At 46.0% G+C, this 10493-nt stretch overlaps 1 protein-coding gene across 3 annotated transcripts; it reads left to right on the top strand.

Annotated features, from left to right (window-relative positions):
* The first annotated feature begins 2497 nt into the window (after positions 1 to 2497).
* Positions 2498 to 9684, top strand: LENG9 (leukocyte receptor cluster member 9). Of its 3 annotated transcripts, none has more exons than XM_068242921.1 (2): positions 2498 to 2610; positions 8095 to 9684. In XM_068242921.1, the coding sequence occupies exons 1-2, from the start codon at positions 2603 to 2605 to the stop codon at positions 9410 to 9412; spliced, it is 1326 nt and encodes a 441-aa protein (XP_068099022.1). In that variant the 5' UTR covers positions 2498 to 2602; the 3' UTR covers positions 9413 to 9684. The 3 variants fall into 3 exon arrangements, with proteins under 3 accessions (XP_068099022.1, XP_068099025.1, XP_068099024.1); XM_068242924.1 differs by having other exon boundaries at positions 2498 to 2705; XM_068242923.1 differs by having other exon boundaries at positions 2499 to 2709.
* The last annotated feature ends 809 nt before the right edge of the window (positions 9685 to 10493 follow it).

The raw sequence follows: 10493 nt of genomic DNA, 5'->3' as shown, positions 1-10493 counted from the left end.
AAATCTGATCAGATAGAGATCTGTTGGCTGCCCATACACCACAGGCTGATTCCCGGTCAATTTTAGCGTGTAATCTTTCAGAAATCGGCCTGGTAACAGCCACAACCGCTGCCTCCATTGCTGTCCCCCAAATGTTAATTTTCCACCATGCATTAAAATGCTTTACATGTCTGCTGCTCGGGGGCGTAGCTATGGGTGGGCAAGAGGGGACATACGTCCCCGGGTGCAGCACTGTGAGGGCGCTCAGCATGGCCGTTTCACCCCCACATGAGAGGCTCCGCTCCGCCTTCAGTCTCCGAGCGGCGATTGTCACTCGGGAGACTGTTAGACGGCGAAACCGCCGTCTAATTACTTTGTACAGCGCTGCGATGTGCAGCAGCGCTGTACTGGGGACAGCCGTGTGACACGGCTGTCCCCCTGGGACACAGGGAAGCGATCCGCTGTGATAGGCTGAAGCCTATCACAGCCGATCGCAGTGATTGGCTGGCCAGGGGAGGGAGGGAAGTAAAATAAATTAAAAAAAAAACGACATTTCATTTAAAAAGAATACAAATAAATATTTATTAAAAAAAATTGGGGGAACAATCAGACCCCAGCAACAAAGAGCTCTGTTGGTGGGGAGAAAAGGGGGGGGGGGGGGGAATCACTAGTGTGCTGTGTTGTGCGGCCCTGCAGCTTTGCCTTAAAGCTGCAGTGGCCTATTTAACTAAAAATGGCCTGGTCTTTAGGGGGGGTTAACACTGCGGTCCTCAGGTGGTTAAAATGGGCACATCTGGCTACATAAATGGGGGGCAGGGGGGGCACATTTGGCTATCTAAAGGGGCACACATTTGGCTATTTAAAGGGGGGCACATATGGCTATATGAATGGGGTAAAATAATGGGTAATAAATAACATTTGACTCCACCCATGACCATGACCACATTCTGATGTGTGGCCACACCCTTTTTTGTCCAGATGGGGGTGCAAAAACTGTATTTGTCCCTGGGCGCTGAAAACCCTAGCTACGCCTCTGCGTGCTGCTGCCGCTAGTGTAAAGCTCTCCGTCTTCCACATTGGTGCATTGGTATAGAACACACAAGCCACATGCTATACCCTGGTAGTCACGTGGGGTGCGGTTGCAGAAGCAGCTGGACACTAGCAGTGGGCCATCATACAGGTAAGGTATTTTAATGCAAAGACACCAGTGGCACATTAACATTTGGGGGGCAGAGGCTGGGGGCTCCATCACGTTCATCCCTCATCCAATATTGCACGCCGTTACCGCGGCGCACTCGATCGACTACGTTGACTCCAGATTTCCCAGCATGTCCAATGGATACATCGGGCCAAAAATGATTGGGCATGCTCGTTGCAGCATTGATTTTCATCCATTTTAATAATCATCAAATCAGATGGTCAACCGGCTGCAAAGGGTCAGCAGATGTATGCCCATTAAGTATACAACCTTTTTTGTCCACTCTTACCATTTCTATGTAACATGAGGGACTGCCTAAAATATCCATTAAAAGTACTAATGGATATTTTAGGCAGCAACAGAGTTCACCACCAACAGAGTTCTCTGTTGGTAGGGTCTGATCAATCCCCAGTTTTTTTTTTATATAAATATTTATTTTATTATTTTTTGAATAAATGTAACTATTTTTTTTATTTTTTTTATATTCCATCCTCCCGCCCTCCCTCCCCTGCCAGCCAATCAGCGTGATCGGCTGTCATAGGCTTCAGCCTATGACAGCTGATCACTTCCTGGACTACAGAGGGGACAGCCGTGTCACACGGCTGTCCCCAGTACAGCGCTGCCTTAGATCTCAGCCCTGTACAGGTATATTAGATGGCGGTTTCTTTGGAGGCGGAGCACAGTCTTCCAAGCGGAGATGCGCACTCATAGGCGTGCGTGATCTCCTGCTAGCCCCATTCCCAGCCATTCACGCCAATCGGCGTGGAGTGGTCCTGGGGCTGCCGCCGCGTTCACTCCAATTGGCATGGAGCGATCGGCAAGTAGTTAAGATTGGACAAAAAGATTGTGTCATTAGTGGGCACCATAAGATCACGTGATTTTGGGAGTAATCTACCACTTGCTGACTCAGGCTGCTGTAGACCTTTTTATGGTATCTTATGCTGTTTGAGCCTAAGCAGGATTTTCTCTATCCCCACCCATACCCCTGTGGAACATCTTTCATATAATATAACTGTAGGTATTTTTATAATGTTTATTTTTTTTCTAGCAGAGATGTTTCAAAGACTTGCACAGACTTACCGAACTATATAAGATAATTAACTTTATTTACAACCTGTATTATTCCATTGTCCCTATTGGATAAGATTTTAGATATATGTATTTATTACAAAGGTGTTGAGAAGACTATAGCAGCAGAATTTCCATCCACTGTGATGCTCACAGACACATACGTGCAAAGTAAGGGAGAGCGTGACCTCTTGTGGTAGAACTCAGTACTGCATCCATCCCAGTAAACCCTGCAGGAGGGACCTTCTATATGCGTTTATTTTCTATGGTAGATCCAGCTCACATGCCGATTACATCTATTCGTGCAATGTTTTGCTTTGTAACCAGGAACAAGAAACAATATGACGTAGATAAAATATGAGCAGGTGAGTCATGCAGTGACTTCAGCCCCTGATCCAGGTACAGAGTCAGAAGGTCGGAGGGGAAAGCTGAAGACACTTCACTCTCTTCATCAGTCTCTGTAGGTAAGCTGGAAATAATGTTTGTTTTACGTGAAATGATTTACATGTAACATTCCCTAAGCTAATAGTATCTGTACATATAGAGACATAGTTATATAGTTAGCTGGGTTGAAAAAATACATCCATAGAGTTCAACCTGAAAATATGATGTACAACACTAACCTAAGATACACTATAAAGACTATAATATCCATGAGGCTGTTATACATGTCCTCATTGGAAAGGTTTCTGTCCCTTTATGCCTGATACGCTAAACTTATATCTCTTCTTTGGTTAAATGAACTTTCTTGTGAATGTTCTCTCTTTAACAATAAAATGTCTTTTCACCAGTCTGCAAGCAAAGGGGGAAAAAGTATCTAAATAAGTTGCTCTAAAGTAACCTAAGTTACATACTTTTTTAGCTTTCTAAAATTTTAATATTTTTCAGTTGCTAAGAAGAGCCAAAATGTTTTTTCCTGCTTTTAGGGTCTAAAAGCACATGAAAAAATTGTACTGCTTTTAGATTCTAAAATCTGGAAATAATAATTAGCGCCAGGGAGGTTTAACCACTTAAGGACCATGGGCTTAAAGGAAACCCGAAGTGACATGTGACATGATGAGATAGACATGTGTATGTACAATGCCTAGCACACAAATAACTATGCTGTGGTCCTTTTTTTCTTTCTCTGCCTGAAAGAGTTAAATATCAGGTACGTAAGTGGCTGACTCAGTCCTGACTCAGACAGGAAGTGACTACAGTGTGACCCTCAATGATAAGAAATTCCAACTATAAAACACTTTTCTAGCAGAAAATGGCTTCTGAGAGCAAGAAAGAGGTAAAAAGGGGGATTTGTTATCAGTGAGGGTCACATTGTAGTCACTTCCTGTCTGAGTCAGGAGTTAGTCAGCCACTTACATACCTGATATTTAACTCTTTCAGGCAGAGAAAGAAAAAAAGAACCACAGAATAGTTATTTTTGTGCTAGGCACTGTACATACACATGTCTCTCTCATTATGTCCCATGTCACTTCGGGTATCCTTTAAACCCCACTAGTGACCAGGCCATTTTTTTCAGAATAGGCCACTGCAACTCTAAGGCCTTGCTGCAGGGCCGTACAACTTGGCACACAAGTGACCCCCCCTTCTGCCCACCAACAGAGCTCTCTGTTGGTGGGCTTTGATCGTTCCTGGAGTGCTTGTTTGATTTTTTTTAAATAAATATTTGTTTTATTAATAAATATTACAATTTTTTTGTGTCCCTCCGACCAGCCAATCAGTGCTATCGGCTGTCATAGGCTTCAGCCTATGACAGCGGATCACTTTGGTGTCTCCCAGGGGGACAACTGTGGCACCCGGCTGTCCCCAGTACAGCGCTGCCTTAGATTGCAGCGCTGTACAGTGTAAATAGACGGCAGTTTCGCTGTCTAACAGTCTCCTAGCGGTGATCGCCGCTGGGAGACTGATGACAGAGCTCCGCTCTGTCATCCAAGCGGAGATGCGCACGCATCGGCACAGGCGATCTCCTGCAAATCCCTTCCCCAGGACTTTACGTTCGGCGGTAGGCGATCCTGGGACTGCCGCCACAGTCACTCCCGTCTGCGTGACGCGGTCGAAAATAAGTTAAGTACCCCTGAACCCAAAAACAACCAGCTCTAGTCTCCTTGAGGTGACCCGGCTGGAAACCTCATAGGAAAATTCTGGTAACATGATTGGTTGCTATTTCAATACATCTCCAATGACCGCTAACTCTAGAACTAGGTTGTAATAACTACACCCACACTATTCAACCAATTATGATGCTTCAAGTTGTAGGTGGTGCTGTGATTGGAGAACTGGAGGTCTTCTCAAGTAGACTAGCCAGACAACCACCATGGTCCACTGTCCGTGTGAGAAAAATGGGTCCTCTTTCTTAAAAATGGCACTGACAGTCCAGCAGTGTCACCTCTCTCTGTGCACAGCTGGGACACACTGCTAAGAAGAGTGACAGGAGCGCTCACTGAGGGGCAGATACTGTCTGGAAAAGGGGAGAAAAGTAGGATGGACTGGGAGCGGACAGACAAAGGGGACAGCCTCTTCCTTCTCGTCCATATTCGACAAGCATACCAGCCAAATAGGAGAAAGATTGCGGGGACCTAGTGAAAGGGGGAGGGGCGCAGAGAGGTAAGATGGGAGGCTTTTTAGAGCTATAGCTACACATAGATACAATGAGTAGCATTAAAGTTCTCAGTTCATGTAGAGTAGTAGGGTTTTCTCAGGACCCTAGAGGAAAAGACACGGGAGACAAAAAAAAAAACAAAGAAAAACCCAATAGCGCAATATGTTTTTATATACGGGATATCAGGTAAGGTAATTATACTAGTCACAAAGGTGGGTTGCAGAGGGGCAACTAACCACGGAAAGCAGGTGGAGACAACAAACTTGACTCCACTTGGGGTGGTCGAGCCGGACCTGGGTGTGGTCACTCTCCTTGGTAAAAGTGACAGCTTATCGCTATGGTTTAAACCATATGTGGTCTGTCTAGACCCCTCCAACAGGGTGTGTGTGTGTGTGGGGGGGTACGTGAAGCACAATTTGGTTACAGAGGTTCCCCAGTGTGAATAAAATTGGATTAAAAACAAGATAAAAAGAATGAAGTGGCTTACCTCAATGACAAAGAGACATATATTTAGCACAGGCAACGCATTTCAGGGGTCTAAGCCCTCTTCCTCAGGCCAATAACCGTGCCGATTGCATATAGCCTATCAGCAAAGGGAGCCTCTGTTTTTAATAGAATTTTATTCACACTGGGGCTCCTCTTTACCAGTTCATGGGTACTTTAACAGATTTCATTGCAGAATAATGTGGCTAAATTTAAATGGCCCAGTTATTTGCACAGTATGCAATATTCTGACGCATGCGGGTGAAAATGTGAGATGATCTCATTCATGAGCTTATGTACTAATTATGTAACAAGTTTTTACTTCCAGGCAGAATGATATGTAAATGTCTTCTGACTGACTGAAGAGTTTTAAACTATCCTCAAGTGAAGTAAAAAATGTTGGCTTTTAGGGAAACAGATCATTGTTAAATTCATTTTACTTTTAACTGATATCAAACATAGTTTTTAGAATTAGAATATTCATTTTTTGCTGTTATTGATCTGATATAATATTCAGTCACGATCATAATTTTTTACTTTGAAAATATTCATGTAATTACTTATCTATGTATTTTTCTTAACCTTTTCGGGACCGCCTCTATGAGATCCTACGCCGCACTTGTGGCTGTTCTAGCCTGATGCGGCGTAGGATCTACGCCGGCCCGCAGTTTCCGCTCCCGACGCGATCGTGCGCACCCGGAGGGGGAGATTAAGCTGTCATATGACAGCTGACATCTACCCCGAGTGATCAGCAGCCATCGCGTATGGCTGCTGATCACGTGATCACTACGATCGCCGTCGGATCGTAGTGATCAGTTTGACAGCTGCGGCGGCAGGGGGGTAAAGAAGAGGATCCACTCACCTCCCTGCCGTTCCAGCGACGATCGGCGCCCCCCTCCGCTCTGGCCGGCATCTCCGCTCCGTCTGACGTCAGCGCCGGGTCCCAGCTTGATGACGTCATCAAGCCGCGACCCGGAACTGATCGTCAGACAGAACGGAGATGCCGGCTGGAGAAGAGGGTCCCGTGCGGCTCATCGCTGGAGCCTGGAAGGTAAGTGAAGGCTGCTGGCAGAAGGGGGGGCCCAGGCCACCATGGGGGGACACAAATCCAGGCAGCCACAGATGCGCGCACCCCCTTCCCGCGCAAAATGCCTGGTCCTTAAGGGGGGGTAGGTGGCCGGTCCCAAAAAGGTTAATCAGACATCCCTTCAAAACAAAAACATTCTAAAATGTTTTCAACTTTCCTGTACAACCAATCGTTTTTTATCGAATCACTGTAAAGTTGTATCATTTTTTTTGTATCGTGGGCGGCAAATTAGTGTGGCAGTTGTGGTGTATGCTCAGGCCTTGGGCAGCAGGGGCTCTGTGGCAGCTGGGGTGTGCAATTCTTTTGAGAATCAGAGGTTTAAAAGTACAAGTACATGCTTAGGTTGAACCAGTAAAGACAAAAAGCCTTAACCTGCCTGGCGTTCTATTAAGATTTAATAAAAAAAAAACTATTTCATGCAGCCAACTGAAAGTTGGCTGCATGAAAGCCCACTAGAGGGCGCTCCGGAGGCGTTCTTCCGATCGCCTCCGGCGGCCAGAAGTAACACGGAAGGCCGCAATGAGCAGCCTTCCGTGTTTCGCTTACCTCGTCGCCATGGCGACGAGCGGAGTGACGTCATGGACGTCAGCCGACGTCCTGACGTCAGCCGCCTCCGATCCAGCCCTTAGCGCTGGCCGGAACTTTTTGTTTCGGCTACGCTGGGCTCAGGCGGCTGGGGGGACCCTCTTTCGCCGCTGCATGCGGCGGATCGCCGCGCTGCAGCGGCGATCAGGCAGCACACGCGGCTGGCAAAGTGCCGGCTGCGTGTGCTGCTTTTTATTTGAGCCAAATCGGCCCAGCAGGGCCTGAGCGGCAGGCTCCGGCGGTACTGGACGAGCTGAGCTCGTCCAGACCGCCCAGCAGGTTAAAGGAAACATCAAGCAAAATGTGCTGCTCCATGATATACTTATCAGGGGCTTCCTCCAGCTCCTTGCAGCCAACATGTTGCTTGCAGCATCTCTGCTTGCAGCTGCAGGCCCGGGGTCCCCGTCGGTTCAGAGGCCGACCTCCTCTGCTGCGCCTGCGCAAGCGCCGCTGTCAATTACGTCCACGTTGTCTGCAGTGTACTGCGCCTGCGCAGTACACTGCCAGCGGTGCTCGTGCAGATGCAGTACAGGAAGTCGGCCTCTGCATCCACGGGCTGGCGGCTGCAAGGGACATGTCAGCTGCAAGGGGTAGGTAAGTATATCATGGGGCAGCACATTTTGCTTGATGTTTCCTTTAAGAAATAGGTTAGGTTAGTCACAGTTTAAAAGTCAGATGTTAAAGTAAGGCACAGAGAAAGCAGGATACTGGGGGTCAGGCATCAGGGATGGAAGAAGTTAAGGTTAGGTAGTTAGTTAAATTTTGCCATTTAGGAGAATAGAAGCAATGAAGGGATCATGTTTTGTGGTTGGCACTGTAGAGGAGGGAGAGTAGGAGTAGCCACAGGTCTGTGAAAACAATCAAGGTGTGAGTATTTGCAATGTTTTGAGAAACTCACCCCTAAAACCAATTTTGGAAAAATGGAACATGGCCATAACCACCTGCCAGTTGGACTTCATGTCAACCTCATGTATACTGCGTTAACTTTAACTTCTCATTATTTACATATTTCCCTGTATTCTCATTTTCTGCTGCAGAGGTTTGTGATGGGTTACCTTTAATATTTGTTATAATTTAGGGTGTCTATTTTATTTTCAGAATCACACAAAAAATGGAGAACACTGAAAAGAGTGATGGTGACACCACAAATGAAGACCATGAAGGTGCTATGGCAGAGGGGCCCTCACAGAGTGAAATTGAAGGTCCCGGTGGAGAACCGAGCACAGTGTGCCAATTCTTTCTGGCAGGGCAATGTAGATTTGGAGACAAATGCCGAAATAATCACACGGGTTCTGCCGAAGCCGCTGCCCACCTTCCTGCTAATAAAGATAAAAAAGGTGCTCGCAAGAATACCAGTGAGCCAAAAGGCAAGAAGCCTCCTATGAAAACAGCCAGTGACGTCATTAACAGAATACAGTGGGATGAGCATTTGCCAAAAGAGCGATTTTCGGTGGGTTATCTTGACAGATTTTTGGGAGTAATCGAGAAGCCATTTTCTGCTTTTTGCTGGGAAGATTTAGCTTCAACCGGGGTGGATGTCCTCGCCATACCAAAACATCGCATTCAGTACTTCAAGTATGGAGGATCAATGGTGTGGGACAAAACTAGTCGTACAGACAATGTTTTTGGCTCAACGGGTAGTGGGCTGACCATCTTGGACATAATTGAACAGCATGAAGCACAAGCACAAGCTGAAGGTAATGATGAAAAGAATATGGAAGGAGCATCGCTTGATTTATTGGATGTTGATGAAGAAGAAGAAGAAGAAAGTAAGAATAAAGATTTAGATAATCAATTAGAAAAGAACAGAAGAAAAAAAATGAGGCCCACTCACTTTATAGCTGTTCGTATTAGCAGTGAAGAGGTGAGAAGTTCTGTAAAAGAAGTACAAGATGTTCTGTTAAACTACAATGCCGATATGAAAGAATTCTTTGCTCCGCTACAAGAGCTTCACCTAACAGTGTGTCTTTTGCACTTGGACACACCAGATGAAATAGAAATCGCTCATAATGTTCTTCAAGAAACAAAGACCGAAATTCAAAGGATCCTCCCCCCGAGTCTCATTTTAAGCTTTAATGGACTGAAAGACTTTCATTCTCGTGTGCTTTATTTGGCACCTACATCCGTACCAGGCTTGCCAAGCTTTGCAAACACACTAAGTCAGAACTTTCGCAGTAGAGGTCTAGTAGTCATAGATCCACCAACCTCCAACAGCTTCCATGTGAGTATTGCTAAAGTCCCTAGAAATGTAGCCAGTAAAAACCCAAGCCTCCTATTCCTCCCAGAGGTATACAACAGTGTCCACACTACACACTTTGGGGCACAACACATAGACCACCTTAGTTTTTGCTATGCTGGGAATTCACGACGTACAGATGGGTTTTATACAACACTTTTAGAATTACCACTCTACTAATATAAGCGTATTGCCCATAACAACCAAGCAGCTTCAAGTTGCAAATCTGGGTTTTAGGAAAAAGTGATCAAGTTTTCTTTACAACTGTGGTCTAAAGCTACCTCAATTGGAGTTATTAGGATAACTACGATATTTAGTATGCCTCATTTCATTTCTAGAATAAACTACTAGTTATAGTATTTATTTGCATGTGCTACTAGTTTAGTCATCTGCATATCTCCAGCTATGCATATATGTAATGACAAGGCAATCCTATGAATAAAATATTGTTGTATTGGAAGTTGTGTGTATACTTCATCATAGCAATCATGTCCATCAGTTGTCGTAAAAGATACTTGTAGTGGAAGGAATACAGAATACACCATTGTTGACTTCCTTTTAAAAATAAAAAATCCACCTACCTGGCCTCTCTACTGATACCTTCTCAATCAATAACAAGCAGGGGCGGCACCAGGGGGTTGCTTGGGGGTGCTCGAGCACCCCCTAGAATTGTCCAAGCACCCCCAAAGCACCCTCTGGAGTGAACTGACTTCAGGCGTCTAAAAGACGCCAAGTCAGTTCACACAGCGGCAGCCCGGAGCAGCAGGCAGGGCTACGGTAAGATGGCCGCCCGAAGCCCTGTTCTGCAGACTTCGAGTCTGCAGTGCATGGCTTCGGGCGGCCATTTTCCCGTAGCCCTGCTCTAGAATGCAGGCAGGAAGTCTCGTGACGTCGGGAAGGAAGAGGATCGTGGGCGCGCGGGCGCTGCGCGCCACAAGGAGGTCGGGACAGGAGGTCGGGATTCGGGAAAGAAGGTCTTCTGGCTGTAGGTGAGTAAATGGGTTTTTCTTTTCTTTTTCAGGTGGTGCTGATTGTGGTCAAAACTGCTGAGGAAGGATTGTGCATATTGGGGTCATATCTGCTACGGATTGTGCATATTGGGGTCATATCTGCTACGGATTGTGCATATTGGGGTCATTTCTGCTACGGATTGTGCATATTGGGGTCATTTCTGCTACGGATTGTGCATATTGGGGTCATATCTGCTACGGATTGTGCATATTGGGGTAATTTCTGCTACCGATTGTGCATATTGCGGGCA

Source organism: Hyperolius riggenbachi, chromosome 6 (genome assembly GCF_040937935.1).
Source record: "Hyperolius riggenbachi isolate aHypRig1 chromosome 6, aHypRig1.pri, whole genome shotgun sequence".
NCBI classification, from domain to species: domain Eukaryota; kingdom Metazoa; phylum Chordata; class Amphibia; order Anura; family Hyperoliidae; genus Hyperolius; species Hyperolius riggenbachi.
This window is presented reverse-complemented; position numbering and strand designations above follow the sequence as displayed.